A 24,858-nucleotide genomic window follows, 5' to 3' on the forward strand; every position below is an offset into this window, starting at 1 on the left:
CTCCAGAACTCGGGGAGTGCAGCGTCTGTGGCTCCGGCACGACTGCTGCAGGTCACCGCAGGAGAACAGAGGTATCTGGGCTCTGAGGAGCTTTCACACCATCATCATCATCGCGCAGGGCTGCTGTGTACACACACAGGCTCCGGTTCACTGTGCACGAATGCAGCAGGCACTTTCTGCTTTCGTACAGGCTACTGAAACAGCGTGTGGCTCACCAGTAATGAACTCAATCGGAACAGTACACTGGCACCCAGCATCCAGGTCAAGTCTTGTTTGCATTGGTACCCACGCTGCTGCCCTGCCTTCTGCAGAGGAAGAGTGAGGCCACTGGCAGTGCCCTCCTGCCCACACAGGGGTACAGGGGCAGGAGAGGTGGGAACAGACCGGCCCAACTGCGGTGAAAAGCAGGAAGACATTCCGGAAACAATAAACTACCAGCAGCTGAACAAGCACGCCGGGTCCAGATGAGTGACTCGTGTGGGAAGGTCAGACACCGGCAGCTATCAGGTCTATCCAGGGACCGTGGTTCACCAGGGTAAAGAAAGCAGTACCTAGACTGTGTGAACCTAAGTCACCTAAGCAGAGCCATGCTCAAGGATACATGAGCTGTGCCCCTCCTTGGTTGTGAACTGGCAAACCACTCAGCTCCAGGCTTGGGGCCCTGACCCACCCTCACCTCTGCACACCGCTGCTCATTCACAGCACAAGAGTGGCCAATCCAGGCATAAATCTGGGATCACAGGGATCCTGAGGGAACGTGCTGCACGCTGCCTCCCAGCCTGCCCTCCGGGATGAGGAATGGAGGGTGTGTGGGAGAGCATTTTTATAATAAGCACCAACACTGCAAATGAGTGTTTTCTTTCCTTCAGCATGGAACTAAAACGCAGAGAGAAGAGCTGCAAAGCCTTTTATTTAGCTAAGTCTCCCATCAGGTTTAATTCATCCTAGATGCGTTTATAGGAGCTGGCAAATTACAGAGCAGCGCGCAGCTCCAATTACCAGGAAAAGGCGTTAACCTGGCTGCCCGTGCCGGCTGCCTGTCGGCTGCCATCTCCAGCACTCCCTGGAAGGGGAAGGAGAGAGCTGCATGTTTTTGTTTTCATACATCCATGGGAGGATTTGGATTTTGGTAAGAATTTTAAAAAACCGGGACGATTTCCAGCACAGAGGAGCTCATTAGACTCGTCACTCTTGCTGGGTTGTCTGAAACGTGACGATCAGGGGGTCCGTCCAGCCCCTTCCTGGAAGATCCCAGAGTTCTGGACTCTGATTCTTACTGTAAAGAACCTTTTCTCCCATTTTCAAATTTAACACACTAAATCATGACATCATTTGTATCATGACGTAAGCATAATATACTGTATAATGCAGACACTATAATTTTAGCAGCCTCTCTCTTCTAGAGCTCCCTGACCAGTTACAGACAGCTCTGCTTTTACCCGAGAATCCACTGTGCTTCCAGGTGGGTCAAGCTGGCGGAGAGGAGCTGTTTGGAATCACGCCCTGCTGCCCACCACCGAGGAGTCAGGTCATCGGGTCATCCATCCTTCACAGAACCGCCCAGTGAACACTGGCTCCCAAGCTCTCACTTTATTACGTAGAACAGCCAGCCATCCGGTTTCTAATCAATACTGGCCAGCAACAGGCACAAGGCAGGGTACGCCGTGGACGGGACACCAGTCCATCCCAGGGAACATAAGACACACACACTCATACTACGGCAATTTTCCCAGAATCCAATCAACATAAGCAGCATGTCTCATGTGCGCCGAGATCTCACAGGCCACAGACAGCGCTCTGGTTCAGCACTGGGGCCTCAGGCCTGTGTTCTTGTGTGACACAGAAAGGCCCTTGAACCCACAGCCACACTAGCAGGTGAGGGTCCAAGCTGGCTGTAATAGCCCTTGGCGCAGAGCAACCACGCTGTCGGACTGCTCTGCAACTCGCACAAGAACCTGGCCTCTCCTCCTGGTGGGGGAGTTAGAGTAGGGAACTGGACGAGACCTGGAGTCGGGATTCAGCCAAAACTGCAGCTACTGCTTCTGAACCCAAAGTCCACAGTGAAAATACCTCAAAAGGTTGGTTCTCAAGCTAATGACATCCCAGTCCAGGGCAGTAGTCAGGTGTCCGGCCCAGATCCGCGTCCCTGCTGGGGTTCTGGTGACCCAGAGGAGCAGCCCTGCACCGGCCCGTCAGCGGGTCACGGCGCCAGCACCCTTCCCGAGAGAAAGCAAGAGGTCTGAGCACCCCGGGTAGTGCATCATCAGACAGGTTTATTTCAAACTAACCACAGCGTTTAAACAGCCCACGCCAGCCCGCATCTCAAACACAAACGCGTGTATTTTACAACGAAGATAACATCATGCAGCACTCGGACTGCTGTGCTCCGAACCGAATACGCTTTGCGGTTTTGAGTTTCATGAACAGAAAGAAAAAGCGACGATATGGAAACAGCTCTCTACAGATAAGACATTTCAAGAAAGTCTGTTCACTTGCACACGTGTAACCTCCAGAGCACTCCAGCATCTCAGAGTTTGCAGTCTGTCTAGAAGGGGACTGCCCCAGTGAAAAGACAAAGCAGGCCATAGGTAGACTCAGTCTGGCGCCCCCTATCTTCAACAAGACCAGTCACCAGTTTCTGCAGAGTTTGAATTGGACCCCAAGTATAATCATCAGTCATTCCTCTGGGTAAGTTGCAACTTAGACAATCTGGTAAATGAACTCAAAATAGCTCATTTAAGACACAGGGGGGAATTTGCACCAAGACCTAGACTCTGAAGGAGGTGGTAGAGAAAACGAAAACATTGATATTCTCTGAAGACAGAAGAAGAAACGTCTCGTTGGTTTCTGCTGGGGCTCCTGCCTGAGATAACACTGCCTTTACAGACACCAGGAGCTCATGCTGATAAAAACAGCTCTCGCCATGCTCACAAGAGAGCCAGAAATTAACCAGAGAGCACAAGTGCCCTCCTCCCTCAGACAGACAGCGGGCGCCCCAGCACGCAGCGCGGCCGTCTTCCCTGGTCGGTTCGGGGCTCCGAGGCGATCCCCAGCCCTCCTCCTCAGCTCACGCTGCTTGGAGACGCGTCGCTAGCTTCAGGGCAGGGAGGGAGAAGAGAAGCAAACGAAAGCCATAAAAAAAACACAGGAGGCAAATTAGAACAAGACACACTAACAGCCCAGGCAGGTACAGGGATCGAGCCCAAATGCCTTCTGCTGAAGCTGTCTCCTTGATGACACTTCCTATCTGAGCCAAACACCCAACACAGCTGTCTTTTAGTTTTATAAGAATGAGCCTTCACAACATTCACAGACACACTGCACAGACACACAGTCACACTGCACAGACACACAGTCACACTGACACACTGCACAGACACACAGTCACACTGACACACTGCACAGACACACAGTCACACTGACACACCACACGGACGCACAGACACATGGCACGGACACAGAACTGTCACAGCACGGACACACAGACACACGGCACAGACACACACCACAGACACAGAACTGTCACAGCACGGACACAGAACTGTCACAGCACAGACACAGAACTGTCACAGCACAGACACAGAACTGTCACAGCACAGACACAGAACTGTCACAGCACAGACACAGAACTGTCACAGCACAGACACACAGACACACAGCACGGACACAGAACTGTCACAGCACAGACACACAGACACACAGACACACAGACACACAGACACACAGACACACAGACACACAGACACACAGACACACAGACACACCGCACGGACACAGTATGGCACCAAACATCAGCATCAGCAACAGCTCCACTTCCCAGCTCGAACACTGCTGGTGTTTGAGATGAGTCTCCGGGGAAGCCCGCGGGTCCGGTGGCCAGCCGCAGGGACAGCGCTCTGGGCTGAGGCCTCAAGCCCTGGCCCACTCTCCGCGGCTGCACACCAGCGCTTCCTAATGTCGGAATCCAGCCTGGATCCCAGCGCCTGCCGGGAGACTGGAGGAGAGCGTCTGCGCATGAACCCGCAGCAGCAGCCTGGAGATGGACCCCCTCCTCCTGTCCCACTGAGGGCCCAGACAGCACACTGGGCAGAGCACACTCCAGCAGCGAGAGCCGGAGACAGACAGGGACAGGGACAGGGAGAGAGGGACAGACCGGGACGGTGCTCGGGCAGGCGGGAGGGCTCCGGCGGTGGCGCTGGGACGCTGGGAAGTCTGGCTGCTGCTGCTGCAGCGCGGCGCCGCGGGGGGCGGGACTGACCTGGGCTGGAGACGCAGCCGCGACTCACCATCAGGACCTCCTGGTTGTCGGCCAGCGCCTGCTTGGCCAGGTAGCGCTCCCTCCTCACCTGCAGCTCCAGGGACTCGGGCACGTCGGGCACCACCCCGTCGATGACGCGCAGGACGAAGAAGACCACGTGCTGCAGAGAGGGGAGGGGAGGTATGAAGGCACAGGAGGGACTGGAGGGATTCTGCTGGACTCTTCAAGTTCTCTCGCGCCCAGAGACGGCCCACCCTGCCCCCACCTCGAAGACGATGATGAATCCCAGCCTGACAGCCAGCAGCTCCCAGTAGAACAGAGTGTAGCTCCCGTCGCTGTCCCGGAAAGCCTTGTACCTGGGGACCGGAGGAGACAGGCGGAGAGTGACGCTCTGGGCGCAGACTCAGCCATGTATTCAGCTATACAGCAGCTATGCAGAAGTGTAAGTGCGCCCCCTGCTGGAAGGATGTTAACTAGTTTTTACTTGTAACTGGGGGATTGTCGCATACGGATCACTTCTTTGAAAACACAACCGTGGTTTACAGTTCCCGGTCACGAGGCGGCCTGGAGGAGAGGCGTCGCACCTGCAGCCGGTGTGGTTGGCGTGCGTGTAGCTGGCCGGCGCCTCGGCCAGGGTGAAGTTGACGTAGCCGTGCAGGTCGCGGTCGAACCTGTACTGGTACAGCAGCCGGGGAAGGAAGTCGGAGGTGAAGGCGATCAGGAAGGCCTGTGGGCACAGAGGACAACACTGCCGGAGCTCGAGGACACAACGGGTCAAACTTAACTTCTCTCTCTTTTTAAAAAAAGGTCATTTTGCATGACCTCCACACACCACATGCAATTCCCCCACGGAAAAATAAGACCCCAAGAAACCAGACCCCTCAACATTCTCTTTACTCCACATCCAGCCCCCAGAAGCCAGGACCTGGGCCCCTGTGCAGTCCTGGAATCGGGGTCCGGGCAGCTGAGCACCTGAGCTCTGCAAGATGGGTTCTGGCTGCTGCGCTTGGTTTTCTGGTCTGCCTGGTCTCGACAACAGCGGATAAGAAACTGTTTGACTGCACCACTCCTGCTGCTGGGACTGGAGCACTGACCCGCTCCGGCCCACTCTGACCTGCTCCGGCTCTCTCCGGCCCACTCTGGCCCACTCCGGCCCGGCCCACTCCGGCCCACTCTGACCTGCTCCTGCTCTCTCCGGCCCACTCTGGCCCACTCTGGCCCACTCTGGCCCGGCCCACTCCGGCCCGCTCCGGCCCGCGCTGCACTCACGTTGACGATGACGGAGAGCTGGGACAGCGCCTCCAGGATGTGGAACCAGACGCCGATGCTCTGGGCGCGCTCCGCCACGGGCCGGCGGTACTCGCACACGAACTTCTGCGCGTCCAGCCGGATCTCCACCCAGTTGTTGAGCAGCGCGAAGAGCGGCGCCAGGGGGAAGGCGGCCACGAAGATGGTGATGAAGCCGAACTGCAGGACTGCGGAGACGGCAATATGGCGCCTTTACCCAAGTCCCTCCCTTGCTCCCTCCACCAGTATTATTACACAGCGCCTTTCCAGAGTAAGACTGCCCTGCTCCCCAACTCTCCCTCCCGCACCCATTCACTCACCCTCAGTCAACCCTGGTTTTATATAGCGCCTTTCCACAAAGAGCTTCGCACAGACACTCCACCCACACCCACTCTGTAATCATGCCGCAGCTCGCTCTGAAGAAGTGCCAGGTCTTCTCCTGCACAGGGGAAGAGAGCCGGGGATCTCTCCCGTCCGCCTGGCACAGACCCCGGAGCTGCCAGCTCTCCGCGCCCCTCTGTGCTGCTCTCCCAGAGGGCTGGGACTGGTAGAGTACTAGTACTCCTAAGTGTGTCTGCTTGACTGAGCTTAATTAGACCCACATCAGGCCTTCAGCTCCTGGTGAAGCGCAGAGCCCTGTAGCTGTGGAGTTGTGATCGATTCCAGGCCTGTGCCACCTGTGCCAATGGCACGCACTGAGCACTAGCTCGTGGGGCGCACGTGGGGCTCACCCATCTCCAAGTACTCCTCAAACAGCCCCTCGCACTGCAGCAGCTCGTAGTCCTCTTCCCAGCGCTTGGGCTCCTGGGGGATCTGGGTCCCCCGGAGTGCCGCCAGCTCCCTCTTCTGCAGCCAGGACTTCACCTTCCTGGTGGGGAGAGAGGGGGGTCAGGCCCGGGACAGCGCTCCCGTCCGGGGATGAACACGCACCGTACCCCTTTCAGGAGGGACACCAGGGGGCGCCTCACCCTAGATCTGACTGAGCAGTGGGGGGGCTGAGGAGCTGCCTGAGGGACCCCAGACACGCAGGCCGACGCTCGGCACCAGTGAAACAAACTTCACAAGCGGCTTTCCTCTCTTCCTCTCAAAGCCCAGCTGCTCCGTGCCCTTTCCGCAAATGTCCGTTTGAATATGAGAGATATCCCCCCAGGCTCACCGCACACTGCTGCACGGCCGCCGGCGGGCTGCGGCGAGTCTTTATCCAAGTGAGGGATGAAGCCGGGCTCACCGGCTCCGAGATAAATGATGAGACGCATGCAGGGAGGGCGGGGGCTCTCAGCTGGAAGGGAAGGGAAGCTCCCACCGGCATGCTCGGACTTACGGGATGAGGAACTCCTGGATGTTGCTGATGATCTGCTTCCCCACCATGATGATGAAGAGCTGCTCGGCCAGCTCGATGAGGCAGCCGCCCGGCCCGCACTGCCCTCGCACACACAGACAGAGGGGTTAGCAGCCCTGCGGACAGCCCCGGCACCCCAGGACAACCAGACCCCGGCGGCGGAGCAGCGGAACACTCACGTCCTCGTTCCTCATCCCGAACAGCGTGCCGTAGTGCCCAGGGTACCCCACAAACCTGCAGGCAGGGAGCAAGAGCGTGTTTCAGCGCGCCATCGTCATCGCCCCCCTCTCCCGTCGCCGAGCGGAGCCACTGGTCCCGCACCTGCCCTTGAAGAAGGCCACGTAGAACGGGGAGGAGTAGAAGTTGACGAACTGGAACACGAAGACCTTGAAGGTGAAGGCGTCCTCGTGCTGCGTCTGCGTGCGGTGCATCTCTGCGGGGCAGACACAGGCGCTCACTCACACACCGCGCGGCGCAGCGCGGCGCGGCCCGCGGGCCCAGACTCGGGGCGGGCACGGCGCGGGGCGCGGACGGAGCCCTACCCCACTTGGTCAGCTGCTGCGCCAGCGCGGTGTAGAGCTGCCCCATCAGCAGGATCAGAGCCAGGTTCACCATGCTGCCGGAGATGTTGGCGATGTTGCCGGCCTGGCCGCGGAGACAGACAGGGTGAGCAAACAGGAGGGCTGAAAACACGCCGTGTCTCCCTCTCTCTCCGCAGCCTGGCGTCACCTCTGAGCAAGGCGGCAGTACCTGGGTCCGCAGCACGGCGCTCTCGGTGTGGTACATCATCATGCTGATGATGCCGCGGTACATGATCACCGTCACCAGGAAGATCATCACCACACACAGCTGGAAGGCACGAACACCAGTGAGTCGGGGCGACGCCCTCTCGCCCCACCCTGACCACGACGACGGGCCACCCGCGCCCCGGGGCCCCCTCTCACCATGATGATGATGACCATGGATCCCGTCAGGATCCGGGAGATCCGGTCTTTCTCCGGGAAGTAGGGCTCCTTCATTCCGGTCACCGGGTTCTGCTCCATCTTGGGCGCCGTGGCAGCGAACTCGGGGCGCGGGCGTTCCTGGAGAAACAGACACACTCTCAGGGCCCGAGGCAGGGGGCACCCAGCTCAAGCCCGAGCAGGCGCTGCTACAGGGCGGCCTGACCTCCACCTCGCGGAAGTCCGTGCAGTCCCAGTGGTGCGCCAGGGTGGCGCTCTTGCGCTTCCAGTACTCCAGGAAGGTCACCGCCCACAGTGACATGAAGACGCTGAAGACCACCGTTCCGGGGTGGTCGAACAGGTACCCCAGCTGCAGAGCAGGAGGAAGAATGAGAGGGAGGGGGAGGGAGAATGAGGCACAGAGGCACACTGATGCCCCTCTTCCAGAAATCAGCAGGAATAATAACGGACCAAGCATCCCACAATGCCCGGCTTACCTTGGCCATGGAGCAGATGTCGGAGATGTTCCAGGTGCTGCAGGTGTCACAGAGGGGGCACATGAGATAGCGCCCTCGGCTGGAGCAGATCTCCTCCCTTCCCGGGACGAAGGAGGGCAGGGGCATGTGGAGACAGAGACGCACAGAGGTGTGTGCAGGCGGTGAGTCGCTGGAGATGAAGCTCCATTTCACCAGCGCGCACATTCGGGACAGAAATAATTATGCGATCTTCCCCACACCATGTTTCTTCACCACAGTACTAGACTGCAACTGGCAATAAAATAAAATAACATTCACAGCGCTTTCTTTTGGTTGGAAAGTCTTCCAATTCAGATTTGTTAGGATGTTTAATACTTCTGATAAATGTACTGCTGTAAGGGCAGCACTGTCGCAGGAGCTACAATTGTTTCCCCACTTAACTGCGCCCAGGAAGTGAAATAAACAAAGTTCCACAAAGACAGAAAGCTGATCAGTGCTACTTCATCAATGCTATTGATTATTTATTGACGTGTTAATACAGATATCAGTCCGTTATGTCCTGCAGGAAGGTCTTTGATGAAAGCCATTGCCCACACCCCCAGAGCTGCAGTCTGTTTCTTCGTTACTCTCGTCCCTGCAGCCGGGGGAGGATGAAGGACAGGCCGGCACAGCCTAGCTCTCTCCCACGCTCTCGCTGTCTCCGCATCCTCCCCCCACTATCCACTGCAGCGCTCAGGGGATGCCTGCTCAGGTTGCCGTGGAAACGCAGGACCGGGCGGAAGGCGGACGCGGGAGACTGGCGCAGCCACGGAGAGGCTCTGCTCCCGAGTCCCCCTAGCGGAGGATCGGAGCGCCCCGTCCCGGGTCACGGCTCACCGCGGCTCCGGCGTGGGAAGCACAGGCTCCAGGGATCGCACTTACGCTGGGGTGTTGGTTCCCATGGTGACGATCCCCGAGATGAAGACCAGCGTGCCGGCCGCAGCGGCGGGGAGCAGCCAGGCCGTGTAGAACCCTGCAGCAGGAGGGAACAGCGCGTGAGCACGAGGGCGACAGCGCCCCGCCTGCGCCCCGCCAGCGCCCCGCCAGCTCCCCGCCTGCGCCCCGCCAGCTCCCCGCCAGCGCCCCGCCTGCGCCCCGCCAGCGCCCCGCCAGCGCCCCGCCTGCGCCCCGCCTGCGCCCCGCCAGCTCCCCGCCTGCGCCCCGCCAGCTCCCCGCCTGCGCCCCGCCTGCGCCCCGCCAGCGCCCCGCCAGCTCCCCGCCTGCGCCCCGCCTGCGCCCCGCCTGCGCCCCGCCTGCGCCCCGCCAGCGCCCCGCCTGCGCCCCGCCTGCGCCCCGCCAGCTCCCCGCCTGCGCCCCGCCAGCGCCCCGCCAGCGCCCCGCCTGCGCCCCGCCTGCGCCCCGCCAGCTCCCCGCCAGCGCCCCGCCAGCTCCCCGCCTGCGCCCCGCCAGCTCCCCGCCTGCGCCCCGCCAGCGCCCCGCCAGCGCCCCCCCTGCGCCCCGAGCCTACCGAGCCAGGCGAAGTAGATGGCGATCTTCTCCCCGAAGTACTGGCGGATGTGGTCCACTGGCTGGTATTTGTACCACTTGGACCAGCGGGCCCAGTACTGGTACAGAACCTGCCGCGGGTTCAGCCGCTCCGGTGGCACCTCGTACTCGGGGAGCTCGAAGGACCCCTGCACAGAACCAACAGAACCGAGACACCGTGATCCGACAGCACAGCCCTGTCCCACACACAGCCCCCTGTCCCACACACAGCCCCCTGTCCCTCACATAACACTGGGGCAAAGACCACTGTCCCTCACACAGCCCCCTGTCCCACACACAGCCCTGTCCCTCACACAACACTGGGGCAAAGACCACTGTCCCACACACAGCCCTGTCCCTCACACAGCCCTGTCCCTCACACAACACTGGGGCAAAGACCACTGTCCCACACACAGCCCCCTGTCCCACACACAGCCCTGTCCCTAACACAAAACTGGGGCAAAGACCACTGTCCCACACACAGCCCCCTGTCCCACACACAACACTGGGGCAAAGACCACTGTCCCTCACACAGCCCCCTGTCCCACACAAGGCCCCCTGTCCCTCACAGGGCCCCCTGTCCCTCACACAGATAACACAGTTGAAAGAGGAGGAGGAGTATGAGGAGTAAGTGCAGGAGGAAGGCCCCGGTGAACAACACTCAGCCAGATTCAGCTCTGAGGTTTTGAAGGGCAGAAGACAAGACAGGAAACGAGAGCGTTCGGGCAAGCCCACCCCTCCCCCGCGCCTGCCCGCTCCAGGACGAGGAGGACGAGGAGGAGGAGGAGGAGCAGCCTCTCACCTCGTGCAGCGGGAAGGCGGCCGTGTACGCCCCCTCGCTGAGCAGCCGCTCCATCCCCACCTCCGCGCGCCGGCGCTTCCCGTAGGCAGTGCGCGCCAGGACCTCGGCCACCTGCGGGCGCCGCACAGAGAGCCGGAGAAGCGCGCGTTACTCAGGAGCGCGGGACGGCACCGCGAGCAGACACTAGCCCTAGCAGGCGGCCCGGCTCTCTCCCCGGCACTGCTACTCACGATCCGGTGCCGCTGGGTGCTGCTGAAGTAGGAGTCCCGGTCTTCCGAGCCCAGGAACCTGTGTGGACACAGACCCGGTGAGACTCGCACAGGCGGGCCGGTCCTTCGCCCGAGCCGAGCTCGGGGCTCCAGGGAGCCTCACGGGGTCTCAATCCACGGGGCAAAAGCGCCGCTATCAACCGGCTCCGACGATGATCAGTGACCTTCCCCACCCAGCACCCCCGTCTGAGCTCCCCCCTCAGGATCAATTCTGGAGCAGAACCACAACCCGGAGGGCCCGTTTGCCCGTGAGCTCACCGACTCATCTTGGACCTGCGGAAAGCGCAGGTGTAGTAGTCCACTGGCTTGCTGGGGACCGTCTCGGCCATGACGTTGGGGACACAGAGCTTCCTCAGGATCCGGTCGGAGGTGTTGTGGTCGGGGTTTGGCTGAGCCTGGGGATTAGAGCACAGTGCACCACAAGGGCTGGGCCACCAGGGGGCGCAACTCTTGAATTTGATTTGAGGAATTTATTGGCTAAAACCCCAAAGAACTGCCACAGTACTGGGGGGGCAGTAGATGGTCCATCTCATAACAGTCACTTATTTCTAGTGAAGGCTGGAGCACGCAGAAGTCTATCCCAGGAGCTCAGGGTTCAAGGCAGGACTGCACCAGGGAGGGTGACCTACAGCCCTGGGGCATTCCAGACTAACAGGGTATTGAAATTAAATCCCGATGAAGCAAGGCATTTAAAGATCCCAAAGAGGCAGAGTCAACAGATTTATTATCTACAGCCTTTTTCACCCTGTCTCCAGGTGTACCCAGACACAGGCTTGGGGTAGTGAGACACCAGCTCAACAGTGAAAAGACCAGCTGAAAGATTAACAGGGGGATATTTCTGCACAGCCGTGATGCAGTGACCATCACTGACCTGCAGGGGCGCTCTCAAACACAGCTCCTCTGCATAATACACCAGCACCTCCCAGGGGGCACTCAGCTTCAGGTAGTGGATGGTCTTCCTCTCGATTACCGTCTCCTCCTAGTGGAGAAAGTACAGAACAACATGGTGACCAGAGGAGGTGGGATATTGAGAAGGAGGGAGACAGAAGACACTGGGAGACAGAGGAACAGAGGGACACTGGGAGACTAGGAGACAGATGGACAGATGGACATTGGGAGACTGAGGGGGACAGATTGGGACCGGGAGACTAGGAGACAATGGACTGAGGGACATTGGGAGACTGAGGGGGACAGAGGGGGACAGAGGGGGCCTGCTGGGGGTAAGAGAAGGCAGGCAAGCGCAGAGATGTCCTGTGGACATGTGAGCCGGGCCGGGCCGAGCCGGGCCGGGCGAGCTCGCCCGCGGGGCCTGACCGTCTCCAGCAGCAGGCCGCTGCTCTGCAGGTTCCGGACGAACTTGTCCCTCCAGCGCTGGTGCTGGGCGCGCTTGCGGTCCGCTCGCCCCTCCCCGTCCGCCTCCCGCTCCGGCGCCGCCCGCGCCAGGTCCTGGTAACGCCCGCGCGCACGCCGCTTGCGCTGGGACGGGGTCTTCACCTCCCACACCAGCACGAAGTCTGGAACAGCCACAGCGGGACAGCGGTCACCCCCTCCGCAGCCAGCGGCCTCTAAAACTGCCATGCAGCGCTCCCCAAAGACGGGTCCTCTCAGAGCTTCCAGGGGACCCCAGAAAGAAAGGGATACCTGCAGCCCCACTGAGGAACCCCACCACTCCTGCCTGCAGCATTTGTCGCAGTTTTAAGCGCCTGAGCTCAGGGGTTCGGGGGGCTGCCAGGTGCTGAAGAGCTGCGCCCCACCCTCCTCTGCTCCAGAGCAGAACTGGCCCAGACTGAAGAGCTAACTCATCTACCCCACTGGGCTGGGGCAGCAAGCCAGGGGTGACCCCAGTTTACTGTGAGCTGGGGCGTCGCTCTGACACTGGCAGTGTGACCCCAGTTTACTGTGAGGTGGAGCATCGCTGTGACGCTGACTGTCTGAGCCCTCATTAATGAAAGAGATCTGCTCCGGTCACCTATTTTGGTTTTCCCATCCTTGAAGTAGTTTCCCCTGGGATGTGGAGACTGGAGCCTCGGCCTCTCGCAGTGGATATAGATTGGATCATCATCATCGTCGTCATCGAGCTGAACACACACAGGACAGGCAAGCTTCATCATGATCAGAAAGAAAATCTAAAAGCAAATACTGAAATCTGAAAAAAATATCCACTGTGGAAAAGCACCTTATACTGAACACAAAAACAAAAAACAAGACCTGTAAATATTCAGGGATGCAACAATTAATGGGCTATGGACTCTTGTTTTATGATACTGACAAAAACGTTCCAAAACTACTAGAGTGGATCAGACTGCTGCGCACTGGGAGTGACTGACAGCACTGTAAACCCTGGAGTGGATCAGACTGCTGCACACTGGGAGTCTGACTGACAGCACTGTAAACCCTGGAGTGGATCAGACTGCTGCGCACTGGGAGTCTGACTGACAGCACTGTAAACCCTGGAGTGGATCAGACTGCTGCACACTGGGAGTCTGACTGACAGCACTGTAAACCCTGGAGTGGATCAGACCGCTGCGCACTGGGAGTCTGACTGACAGCACTGTAAACCCTGGAGCGGATCAGACTGCTGCGCACTGGGAGTCTGACTGACAGCACTGTAAATCCTGGAGTGGATCAGACTGCTGTGCACTGGGAGTCTGACTGACAGCACTGTAAACCCTGGAGTGGATCAGACTGCTGCGCACTGGGAGTCTGACTGACAGCACTGTAAATCCTGGAGTGGATCAGACTGCTGCGCACTGGGAGTCTGACTGACAGCACTGTAAATCCTGGAGTGGATCAGACTGCTGTGCACTGGGAGTCTGACTGACAGCACTGTAAACCCTGGAGTGGATCAGACTGCTGTGCACTGGGAGTCTGACTGACAGCACTGTAAATCCTGGAGTGGATCAGACTGCTGTGCACTGGGAGTGAGACTGCACACCCTGCGTCATCTACAGCTCTGTCTTCAACCTGACCTGTCCTCTCAGCCCCAGGGCACCACAGATCCCCTCCTTGCTGAACACTGACTGCAGCGAGTGCTCAAGAACAGGAAACCGCGATCCCTCGAGGGGGAACCTGTGCCCTGCACCTACACAGCACCCTGAACACGTTTCCCGGGGGCACGGTGAGACCAGGGCACTCACGTATCTCGCTGGGACGAAGCCTCCGTTCTGGATGCTGCCATAGGAGTCCGTGCCGCGCAGATCCGTGACCGAATCCAAATCCACCAGAACCTCCGAGCTCTTCTTCCTCAGCATGGCGTCCCTAGGCTAGCCCGCACGACCCAGGCCCATCAGGCAACGAGAAGCCCCCGGCCCCCAGCTCCAGACCCAGAATAACACGCACACGGGCAGGACCGATCCGACGGGAACGGAAAACCCTTCCTGCCGCGAAGGGATGGAACCTGAAGATGCCAACAGCAGCAGCTCAGCTCCTGCAGCACGGAGAGAGAGGGGGGAGGGGGAGCAGTCTGCAGCACAGCTCTGCCTTCAATCTGCCTCGCTGCACAACTACAGCTCCACTCCTCTGGGAGACTGCGCTACCGTAGTTCCTGGAGTACAGGGGGAAGCACAGATTCTCTGCGGTAAAGACCTGGCTTGTACGGGGAAAGGCCCTACCAAAAGGAAAACGCACACCACCCTTTTCACATGGCCCCTGTCTTCATCCCTCCGTTCAAGGCCACCCCTTCCAGAGAATCTGCACGTGTTTCAGCACTTCTCTCTGCGTCCTCTTCCACAGGGGCGGCCAGTCCTGGTCTCACACGGCTGGTGTGTGCAGCAGTTCCAGGCCTATTCAGAGCAGGAGTGGCCGTCTCATTGATCCCATTACGCCAATGACGAGCGATTTCAGGTTAGGAGCAAAGTCAGAACAAAAACCCGTCAAGACTCCAAGAAGGCACGTCCCTGCCTCACCTGCAGATGAGCATCAGGGACCCACATGGAGGCAAACACAGTTTCCACCAGCACGAACCTGTGAGAATATCAATCAACACAGTTCCCAGCATAGCTACATAACATAACCTACTTCTTAACAACAACAACATCACTTTATTAACCCTTTACAATTTCTTGCATTAGGAATTATCTTTTCGCATACCCCAGCTTGCTCTCCACGAGACACACAGACAGGGAGAGAAGCCTGGGGTCAGAGCGCAGGGTCAGCCATTGTACGGCGCCCCTGGAGCAGCTGGGGTTAAGGGCCTTGCTCAGGAGCCCAACAGAGTAGGATTCCTCTGCCGGCTGCGGGATTTGAACCGGCAACCTTCCAGCCACAGGCGCAGATCCTGAGCCAAAGAGCCACTGCACTGCTCCATGGTCTTGACCACAGTGGTGGTGTGGTGGGTCCAGGTTAAATCCTCTGAGATGTGAACTCCCAGGAACTTAAAGCTGCTGACCCTCTCCACTGCAGTCCCATTGATGTGAATAGGTGTGTAGTCCCCACCCCGATGTTTCCTATAGTCCACAATCATCTCCTTAGTCTTACTGATGTTCAGAGAGAGGTTGTTCTCCTGGCACCATACTGCCAGGGTTTCAACCTCCTCCCTGTGTGCAGACTCCTCACCATCTGTGATCAAGCCGATGAACGTTGTTGATGGAGTTTGAGTGATGCCTGGTGACACAGTCATGGGTAAATAAGGAGTAGAGGACAGGACTAAGCACACAGCCTTGGGGGGCTCCAGTGTTTAGAGTCAGGATAGAGGATATGTTGGTGCCCATGAGGCAAGAGAGAGAGAGAGAGAGAGAGAGGAGTTTCTCTGGCGTGTTTTACTGCTGCTTTAATGTTTGAGACAATTGAGGAGAATCGATTCCATTTCCAGATGTTTCTACACGACAGAAATTAACATGACAGCAGGGGGTCAAACAAAGTGTCTGCGTGGTGAGGAGCTTTGTCATTAAGGAAAGCACAAAGATAAGACCACCCTCAGCAACGCTTAAACAAAATTCCTTTTCCCCCCAAAACCATCTGAATGACGAACCAATACAAAACCCCCTTGTGAAAGGGTTATGTAAAAACACACCTCATCACCCGCGTCTAGCAGAGACCCTTGAGCAGCTGTACCAGCCGGATTCACAAGGGGGCAGCGTTTCACACTCCCAGTGCAGAGGAGAGGGCAGCCAGTGCTGCTGCACGAGGTCCTGGGGTTCAGGACTTCCGAGGCTACGTAACAGGTCAGCAGCACCCCTTAATCCCAGCTCACCCCAATGCCTACCCAAGCATCCATCACAAACTCAGGGCTCTCGGGCCCGCCAGCGCGGGCGCTCAGTGAGCACAGTCTGCCCACAGTCCTTCACTCCCGCCCGCTGCCGGGCTCGGGGCTCTGGGCCGCCAGGACGTCTCTGTGCCACAGGTGCTCTGCCAGGGCGTCGAGCAGGGGCGCCACCTCGGCCAGCCCCGCCACCCCGGGCGCCCCCGCGCCACCCGGGACGCGGAACACGGGCACGCCCCACACCTCCTGGAACTCCCTCAGCTCCCGCTCCGTCACGTCCGTGTGCATGAAGAGGTCGAACCTGGGGCCGCGGTCAAGGAAACACAGGGCAGCTCGACATGGTTAGGAAAGCCCCTGCTCTCATCACCAGCACCCTGGCCACTCCTTCTCAGGACAGGGCTGCTGTCACGGTCGGCCGCAACGACATCACGAGCACCAAACAGTAACTATTTTAAAGTAATTGCTTATGGAGCACGACCTCTATTTAAATTAATTAATTTGGCCGTGTTTGACTTGCACGCACTGCACAGCGGGTGCACAGAATGGCGCTGTCCACCTGACCTGTCCAGACAAAGTAGGGTTGAAACAGTGGCGACCCCTAGTGGCTGAAAAGGGAAGTTCTGCTTCTAAAAAATATATACGGAACTTACTGCATGCAAGCCATTTAGCTGCTGGCCTTCATTTCAGCTTAAATATAGGTTCCTTTATCACAGAACAGATATATACACAGCCCCAGACTTTGATTAGTGTGGAATCTTGTTTTCAGGCTCGTGCAGCGCAGATGAAGAACAGTGCAACATCTCGCTACAGTGTGACAGCTGCCGCAGAGAGGACAGCAGGTACCGAAACCACAGGGTCGGCGAGTGCTCAACGGCCTTCTCCTTCTCTCTCAGGATACTTGGTGCCCACCACCAGCCTGACCGTGCTGGCCGAGGGACTGGAGCTCCGCGTGAGGTGGCTGGACAGGTCATCGAAGGAGGTGCGGTCCGTGAAGGAGAAGAGGAGGAGGACAGCGTCCGCCTGCTCCGTACAGGCCTGGAGAGGGACAGAGACACCGGACAGGAGTGAGAGGACAGGACAGCGTCCGCCTGCTCCGTACAGGCCTGGAGAGGGACAGAGACACCGGACAGGAGTGAGAGGACAGGACAGCGTCCGCCTGCTCCGTACAGGCCTGGAGAGGGACAGAGACACCGGACAGGAGTGAGAGGACAGGACAGCGTCCGCCTGCTCCGTACAGGCCTGGAGAGGGACAGAGACACTGGACAGGAGTGAGAGGACAGGACAGCATCCGCCTGCTCCGTACAGGCCTGGAGAGGGACAGAGACACCGGACAGGAGTTAGAGGACAGGACAGCGTCCGCCTTCTCCGTACAGGCCTGGAGAGGGACAGAGACACCGGACAGGAGTGAGAGGACAGGACAGCGTCCGCCTTCTCCGTACAGGCCTGGAGAGGGACAGAGACACCGGACAGGAGTGAGAGGACAGGACAGCGTCCGCCTGCTCTGTACAGGCCTGGAGAGGGACAGAGACACCGGACAGGAGTGGGTCAGGGTGGTGGCAGTACTGTCACATACCGGGAGCAGGTGGTCGAACCTGCGCAGGGTGTTCTCCCCACAGTCCCACAGCTGCAATCGGAAGAACAGGACCCTGCCGTTCTCTCTCAGCTTCACCGGCCAGAACACCACTGTCGTCTGCACCCCTGTGGAGGGCAGGGAGGGGCAAGACAAGTCACAGCTCACAACTCCGGGTCGAACGAAAACAGATAGGTGGGCCAGAGAAGCTGAAACTAAGTGCTGTTTTGTTTTTACTGCTTTTAAAGTCCTGATTGTGCACGTTATCTATCAGTCTGCTGCACCAGGGACAGAGCAGACTGAGTCACATCAGTGGTGTGGTACACTGGGACAGGCAACTCCAGTCCTCAAGGCTGACTGGTAATGCACCTGGCAATCTGAGTTACTGTTAAACTAACTGGCTCGAATAAGATCCGAATGGGAACCAAAAGCCCTTTGGCCCGGGCCCTCAAGAACTTGAGTTGTTCACCCCAGGTCCAGAGTTTTGTAAGGCGATTCTGTAAAGAGTTCAGTGCCCAGCTGTTCTGAAGGCCCGACGCCCAGCACTCACCTGTGGTCTCGTGGTGCATGCTGGGTACAGGCAGGCCGGCCAGCCTGGCCGCCAGGGCGGTCTTGCCCACTCCGCTCTTGCCCGAAAGGAAGATCTTGTAGCTCACGGTGTCGGCAGCCAGCAGGGGGCGCAGCACAGGGGCTTCCAGGAGCCCTGCGGGGGCACCGAGTGTTAAATGAGGCGCCGACCTCTGAACTCCATTCACTCATCCAGCATCTCCATTGTAAACAGACCTGACACGAGCGCTGGGGCTTCAGCCTGATCCCCAGGACAGCCTGGCGTCTCCAGCTTCCGAGCCGCACAACTCAGACTTGCCAGCTAGACTATCAACCTCGTCACTTTCGCGGCAAGACAAAGGACTTTTCTTAGGGCCTCCGACATCTGTCTGTCAGCCCAGGCCCGACATGAGACTTCGGAGCCTGGCTTTAAGTGTCAAGGTCTGGACCTAATGGAACAACTATCATCATCGTCAGCGAGTGAAGAGCTGGGGCTACCAGTGCCCAGCCAGTACCTCAGTCCAGGAGACGGTAAACCCACCGAGAACAGCTCTGTGCTTTGATTCGTTACTTCCTTTCTTTTTATCAGAGACACTTTTGACCGAACACGGCTGTTGCGCTGCGTACCGAACCGTTTCCTGACGTTTCTGCGCTGGATCCTGCTGAAGTGCTCCTTGCTGTCGGCGCAGCGATGCCAGTCCAGAACCACGAGCGAACCGGGCACAGGGGTCGGGTCCATCTTCCGACCGGCCCAGGGGAAGAAACGCGGGTGCCTGTCGACAGCAACTGCGGGGCACTCAGGACCAACCGAGAGGGCAGCTCAAGACTAGGGACAGCTCGGCCATTAGCCCTCTGTAGCTGGTCCGCCACCTTTAACAGCGCTTCTGACCCGTCCTGGTCACCACAGCCCAGAGACACGCAGCCAACGGGCTCCTAACTGGCCCCACTCACGAGTTCACCTGGAACGATAACAACATGCCCCGTGTCCGAATGAATCATGTTTATCATGCGTTTCCGACTCAACAGAGTACTTACCTTTCATTTTATAAACTTTAAAACGAGAACAGGAAACTGCCGTATAACTTACTATCGCTTTCAGCAAGATTGAACTAGATTCTTTTTCTTTCTTAAACTGTAAAAGGTACCGAAATCACGTTTGAATAAAAATAAAAACTCGTTCTCACCAACTTAGCAGCAAGGCGTCTGGGCGTGACGTCATATCTACGCGCCCGTCTCCAGCAGGCAACTCGGGGTTGCTATAGTAACCAGGTGGCCGTGTTTGGAGCCGTTTTACACCACTCAAAAAAGGGAGCAGTGTAAAACCGAAGTACGCTATATATAGTATATGTGGCCTTTTTAGATATTTGTAGCTGTATCTTTGATTCCCCATTTACTCAAAAAGTTTCAAACCAATGCGACTTGTGATCAGTGACTGTGCTTATGCTTTCAAGCACTAGATCAAAATCTTAACCAAAGATTTAAATCTTATCCGTTATGCAAATCTCATGTAAGTGACGCGAAGTTCTGTCATCAATTAATTCATTTATTTATTAATATACATTAAAACAATCACTTATTCACAACAAGTTAATTAAATATATAGTCAAGGGGTGGCGTGTCAGGTGACCAATTTCCGTAGGTCAAGGAAGAACCGTCACAGAAATCTTCCAGGTGTCTGCTGCTGTAAAACAGGAAAAAGAGTCGTGGCAGCTCATATCCAATTAAGTGTCACTGTTACGTCTATGCACTCGGAGGAAGCAATGAAGTAAATAACCTTAAGACTGTCAAATTCATATAAATGTTCTCTTAAAAAGAGCATAATGCACTAGAAACACCTCGGTTAAGAATGTTGTGTACAATGATCACACCCCACCCCATTACAAAGTAGGATTAACTGGAATCAGTCCAGATAAAAGCATATTCCTAGTCCCGAAGAGAAGCTCCACACCAACTACAAGGAAACCCCAACAGAGGACAAGTAGAAACTATGGGGAACACCAACAACAGAAGGCACTTCTTTACACAAAGGGTGGTGTGTCTGGAACACACTACCCAGTCATGTTCTTAAACCCTGACCTCTTTCAAGCAACAGCTGGATGAGATCCTGGGAAGAACTGGCTACCATGAAACAATCTGGATGAACTGAGTGGATTCCAGTGTAGCTGGAGTATCTGCACTCTTGATGTTCAAATTCCCAGTCCAGGGGTGCCCAACTTCCATCCCCAGAGCCCATGATGTTTCAGCCCACACCCTGGCTCAGCTGAAGAAACAGCAGCCCTCTCCAGAGAATCCACTCCAACAACAAGGAGGGGCAGGATCTGCCTCAGACCTCCCCCACTCTTTGTGCAGAGGTGCTCCAGTTTACAGTCCTAGCTGCCCTACCTCAGGCCTCTTCATCCAGGTCCTTCAGCAGGGAAACGGCTGTGATCCACTGCTCCTTGTCAGCACTGCAGACAGGCAGATTAAATCAGGACACCTCGATATTCCAAGGTCATTTACACAACATTCTCCGCACTGAGAGAACCGAGACCTCCTGGAGCCTCAGACTGTGGATAAACATGCTTCAGCTTGAGGCACAGTGTGTGAAAGCAGATTTTGATACTTTAAGGTCCTGAACTACGGGCGCCTGTCTGAACACGCCCGAGGAGACGCTGGGTGTGCGCGGCTCGACGGCGTGCAGTCACTGCCCACCTGCTCGGGGGCTGCAGGATGAGGGCGGTGGGGGTGCCCGTGTGGCTCCGGGCGATGTGCAGCAGGAAGGCCTCACCGGGCAGGCCCAGCGGCGCCACCTGCAGGCTCTCCGCCCTGACCCGACAGGGGTTTGCGTAGTCCAGGACTCGGAACCGCCCCTCCCTGCAGCAGGCCAGAGAGACACCCCGGTTCACAGCTTCCACGGCCCGTCTTCGCCTCGTAAAACCAAAAATACCGGGGGACGTGGGTGTGCCACATTCCTCCTTCACTAAGTCCCAGACGGGATAATGCGATATTGTGGAACACGACTGTGCTCCAATATGCCTTCTGGGGGCCCCCTCCACTTATACCCCCCCAAACCACCCAAATGACACCCCAGGTACTTACGAGGCATTGTTTTTTGGGTCTAACACAAGATCGCACAATACAACCCACAAGTGGCCCCAGGATTCGGCTCGCTATTGCGAGCGAGGGCAGTGTCCCGTCGGGACCGCCCGGGCTGAGCACCCCACACAGACGTGTCACAGACGTGCTACAGGTTTTTAATGCGGCTCATGACTCTTTAAGAGCACAGGTCAGAGGTCAGAGGCCCCAGGTCTCGGCCAGGCGTACTCCCTGTGCGACAGCAGCAGCAGGTCGTTGAAGAGGTGCAGGTAGACGGCTCTCCGCGTGATACTGGCCGTCCCGGGACACTCCTGCACGGTCACCTCCTGCAGCTCCCCCTCCCGCACCAGCCAGCGCCCCCTGGTGATCAGGGGGACAGCCTGCGGGACACAGGGCAGAAAGCGAGCCCGCGCGATACTTCACTCACACTCGAAATGGCGCACGAGGCGCGATCGGCGTTTCAGCTCCCTCGGCTCTGGAAGGCGCAGGGGCAGCAGGGAACCAGCCAGGAGCTGGACGGAGCCGACAGCCGCGGGACACGGGGACACGATCCCAAAGGAAAAACAGGCCAATTGCGTTGCATCTGTACCTTGACCCTGCCGAAGTCCACGCGCGCCTCCAGGCGCACCAGCTCCTCGGTCTGCTTCATGCGGAGCACGCCGTCCTCGCAGCGCCCCACGATCTGCAGGCACACGAGGGCGCGGCGTCAGGGCGGGGGGCTGAAGGGGCGCCCCTCGGCCGTCACCGGCAGGCCCCACGGGGGCATCGACCCCCCCCCCCCCCACCTGGTGCACGGCCGCGATGGCCTCCTGCAGTGACGGGCCGATCTCGGACCCGGGGGGGCTCAGCCTCCGGATGTTCTGGAAGACAGCGGGCGCCAGCTCGTTCATCCAGATTCTCGTTTCCAGACCCGCAGAGCCGAAGCGCCCCCCTCTCCACCCTCCGGACGCGTGGTGAAGGGTCAGACGTGCTCTGCGCCTCTGCAGGTCTCACAGTAGATACCGGGTTCGGGTTCGGCCCGGCTGACCCACCTCCAGCAGGATGCGCAGCCGGGTGATCCTCTGGAAGGGCAGCACCAGGAAGGACTTCAGGCTCTGCCTCTGGCACACCGGGTCCTGCTCCAGTTTCCTCAGCGCCGCCACGAACCGCCCGTTCCCCTGCCTGCCACAGGACAGCCCGCGGGCGCCGGTCAGCGCGTCCCCAGGGTCCCCCCCAAGACCCCCTCCCCCACGACCCCGCTGGAGCGGGCCCTGGCCGACCTCCATCCTCCAGCGGTCAGTTCAAGAAGTCACCCAGCCGAAGCCCAGGTGCTCCTCGCCTGACGGGGGAGGCCAGCGCCGGGAGCTCACCACAGCCGCTGGCACAGGGCCTCCTGGTACATCTGGTTGGTGACGTAGGGAATGTAGACGCGGCCCAGGGCATCGCGGTGCCGCAGCACGACGGCACTGAGGTCGGAGATCAGCACACTCTCCTCCAGCCTGGACTCGAGGTCCAGCAGCAGGCTGGTCAGGCAGAGGGACAGAGGGGTGAGCACAGGGACAGAGGGGTGAGCAGAGGGACAGAGGGGTGAGCACAGGGACACGGACAGGCGGTCAGGCAGAGGGACAGAGGGGTGAGCAGAGGGGCTCAGTCCGGCGGTGTCCAGGGTAGGCGTACCTGTGGCTGACCTCCCGGACCTGAGGCAGGTTGGAGAAGAGGCTGTGGTGCTCCAGGGAGCTCAGGGTCTGGCGCAGCGCCGGCGACTTCATGAAGTGATCAACCGCTACGGTCAAGCTCTTCTGGTAAGAGGCTTCCGAGGCGATCACCTCGAACATGGCCTGAAGCACAGAGACCCCACTGACCCAGGGGCCTGAAGCACAGAGACCCCACTGGCCCAGGGGCCTGAAGCACAGAGACCCCACTGGCCCAGGGGCCTGAAGCACAGAGACCCCACTGACACAGGGGCCTGAAGCACAGAGACCCCACTGACCCAGGGGCCTGAAGCACAGAGACCCCACTGACCCAGGGGCCTGAAGCACAGAGACCCCACTGGCCCAGGGGCCTGAAGCACAGAGACCCCACTGGCCCAGGGGCCTGAAGCACAGAGACCCCACTGACACAGGGGCCTGAAGCACAGAGACCCCACTGACACAGGGGCCTGAAGCACAGAGACCCCACTGACACAGGGGCCTGAAGCACAGGTCCCCAGGACGGACACGCCAGCCCGTAACCCCCGTCCGGTCAGCTCACCTCCTGCTGCCGCCTCTGCGTGGGCGAGAGCGAGTCCAGCAGGCCGCTGTCCCGGACCCAGGGCAGCTCCTGCCAGAGGGAGAAGGGGCGCCCCCGGAGCGAGCGCGAGGGGCCCGGGGGGGAGAGGAGCCGGGCCAGTCCGCCGCCGGACCCGCGCAGCTCCTCCTGCACGCACTGCAGCCAGTAGTCCTGGTACAGCGGCACTGGGGGAGACGGGCGCCCCGGTCACTCCCACTCCGCCACACCGGCCCCCCTCCCCGCCCCGCACCCGGCGACACTCACACGCGTGGAGGTACCGCGACTCCTTCCGCGCGTCCTGGCTGACCGCCCTGCCAGAGAGAGAGAGCAGGTCAGTGGGGCGGCCGCTCTCTCACTCACACACACACACACACACACACACACACACACACACCCCTGCCGGGCCCCCTCTCTCACCCTGCGCCCCGCGGGGTCCAGCCCGGGTCCACAGCCACCGCCCTCAGGGCCGCGGCGATCCCTCCGGCAGACTCCCAGCAGGGCCCGGCAGGCCGGGGAGACGGGTCACCCGCCTGACCCGGCTCGTCCTGCCCACCCAGGGAGCGCGACTTCCCGCGCTGCAGGACCGCCCCCGGCCCCCCGGCCGCCTCCTCGCCCCCGGGGCAGGACGCGTGGCGACGGACCCCCCCCTGGCGCCGCGGCGAGCCGGGGGAGCGGCGCAGCTCGTAGAACAGGTCCATGGCGGTTCTGGGGAGCGGAACAAACAGGCGGTCGGGCCCGGTACCAGCTCCTCCCCGGCACGCGCTGACCAGGAACCCGCACAACATGATGACACGGTACGGAACCGAGCCCGGTGTCCCGTCAGCCCAGTATAGAGCGGCGCAAGAAATCCCGCAAAAGCAAACAACCGCGCTGCGCGCACGAGATAACAGCACCCTCCCGCGTGGCCTGCTCTCCCCGCCGAGCGAGACGACAGTCGTGAAGCCGCGCGAACTCACCAGACAGGGGCCGGCAGATCTGCAGCCACAACGCCTCCCGCGCTCGACCGCGCAGAAGAAAACTTGAGGTCACGTGGTCCGACGACCTCTCGCGCGACCAGGATCGGAGAAAAATCGCCGCCACGCGCTGTCTCTCGAGACCGTGTTCGGGCTCGTGGGCTCGTGGGCTCGTGGGCTCGCCCCTCCCGCCCCTGCTCTCCCTGAAGATCTCCGCTTACCTGTTCCTGCCTGCGCTGCTGGGTCAGGGACTGCAGCCCAGCCGAGCCCAGCACGCAATTGTTTAATTGAAGCACTTAATTAAAATGGATCAATTAAGTCATTCCCCTAATTGAGGACACCTTTAGACCCTGCAGGGCTGGAGCTGGGGA

The 24,858-nt window shown here is 59.1% G+C and overlaps 3 protein-coding genes across 9 annotated transcripts; all 3 read right to left on the reverse strand.

The window, feature by feature from the left end:
- Positions 1-2,253: 2,253 nt before the first annotated feature.
- ano11 (anoctamin 11) lies at positions 2,254-15,485 on the reverse strand. 4 transcript variants are annotated; one of them, XM_088617364.1, is made up of 23 exons: positions 14,034-15,485; positions 12,866-12,974; positions 12,211-12,410; positions 11,768-11,875; positions 11,155-11,291; positions 10,858-10,915; positions 10,628-10,738; positions 9,809-9,974; positions 9,223-9,313; positions 8,323-8,419; positions 8,052-8,195; positions 7,829-7,966; positions 7,635-7,733; positions 7,427-7,529; positions 7,206-7,317; positions 7,064-7,118; positions 6,867-6,964; positions 6,277-6,413; positions 5,528-5,733; positions 4,843-4,985; positions 4,524-4,614; positions 4,287-4,418; positions 2,254-3,094 (listed from the first exon to the last, which is right to left on the reverse strand). In XM_088617364.1, exons 1-23 carry the CDS (start codon positions 14,145-14,147, stop codon positions 3,068-3,070), a joined length of 2,676 nt encoding a protein of 891 aa, XP_088473490.1. In that variant the 5' UTR covers positions 14,148-15,485; the 3' UTR covers positions 2,254-3,067. The 4 variants fall into 4 exon arrangements, with proteins under 4 accessions (XP_088473490.1, XP_088473489.1, XP_088473488.1 ...); XM_088617363.1 differs by having other exon boundaries at positions 4,259-4,418; XM_088617362.1 differs by having other exon boundaries at positions 4,259-4,418; positions 7,427-7,733.
- A 153-nt stretch (positions 15,486-15,638) lies between these two features.
- On the reverse strand, positions 15,639-19,390 carry cplane2 (ciliogenesis and planar polarity effector 2). 2 transcript variants are annotated; one of them, XM_088617371.1, is made up of 6 exons: positions 19,300-19,390; positions 18,840-19,171; positions 18,217-18,369; positions 17,670-17,794; positions 16,995-17,131; positions 15,639-16,397 (listed from the first exon to the last, which is right to left on the reverse strand). In XM_088617371.1, exons 2-6 carry the CDS (start codon positions 18,949-18,951, stop codon positions 16,178-16,180), a joined length of 747 nt encoding a protein of 248 aa, XP_088473497.1. In that variant the 5' UTR covers positions 18,952-19,171; positions 19,300-19,390; the 3' UTR covers positions 15,639-16,177. The 2 variants fall into 2 exon arrangements, with proteins under 2 accessions (XP_088473497.1, XP_088473496.1); XM_088617370.1 differs by having other exon boundaries at positions 19,248-19,390.
- A 344-nt stretch (positions 19,391-19,734) lies between these two features.
- On the reverse strand, positions 19,735-24,663 carry LOC148642243 (rho guanine nucleotide exchange factor 19). Of its 3 annotated transcripts, XM_088617369.1 has the most exons (13): positions 24,491-24,663; positions 23,952-24,239; positions 23,799-23,845; positions 23,517-23,719; positions 22,944-23,104; positions 22,637-22,789; positions 22,319-22,448; positions 22,073-22,147; positions 21,877-21,969; positions 21,516-21,667; positions 20,904-21,065; positions 20,595-20,659; positions 19,735-19,893 (listed from the first exon to the last, which is right to left on the reverse strand). In XM_088617369.1, the coding sequence occupies exons 2-12, from the start codon at positions 24,230-24,232 to the stop codon at positions 20,596-20,598; spliced, it is 1,521 nt and encodes a 506-aa protein (XP_088473495.1). In that variant the 5' UTR covers positions 24,233-24,239; positions 24,491-24,663; the 3' UTR covers positions 19,735-19,893; position 20,595. The 3 variants fall into 3 exon arrangements, with proteins under 3 accessions (XP_088473495.1, XP_088473493.1, XP_088473492.1); XM_088617367.1 differs by lacking the exon at positions 24,491-24,663 and having other exon boundaries at positions 19,735-19,890; positions 23,952-24,455; XM_088617366.1 differs by lacking the exon at positions 24,491-24,663 and having other exon boundaries at positions 23,952-24,455.
- Between the last annotated feature and the right edge of the window lie 195 nt (positions 24,664-24,858).

The sequence above is a fragment of the Lepisosteus platostomus genome, chromosome 23 (genome assembly GCF_059453375.1).
Source record: "Lepisosteus platostomus isolate fLepPlt1 chromosome 23, fLepPlt1.hap1, whole genome shotgun sequence".
Lineage (NCBI taxonomy): Eukaryota > Metazoa > Chordata > Actinopteri > Semionotiformes > Lepisosteidae > Lepisosteus > Lepisosteus platostomus.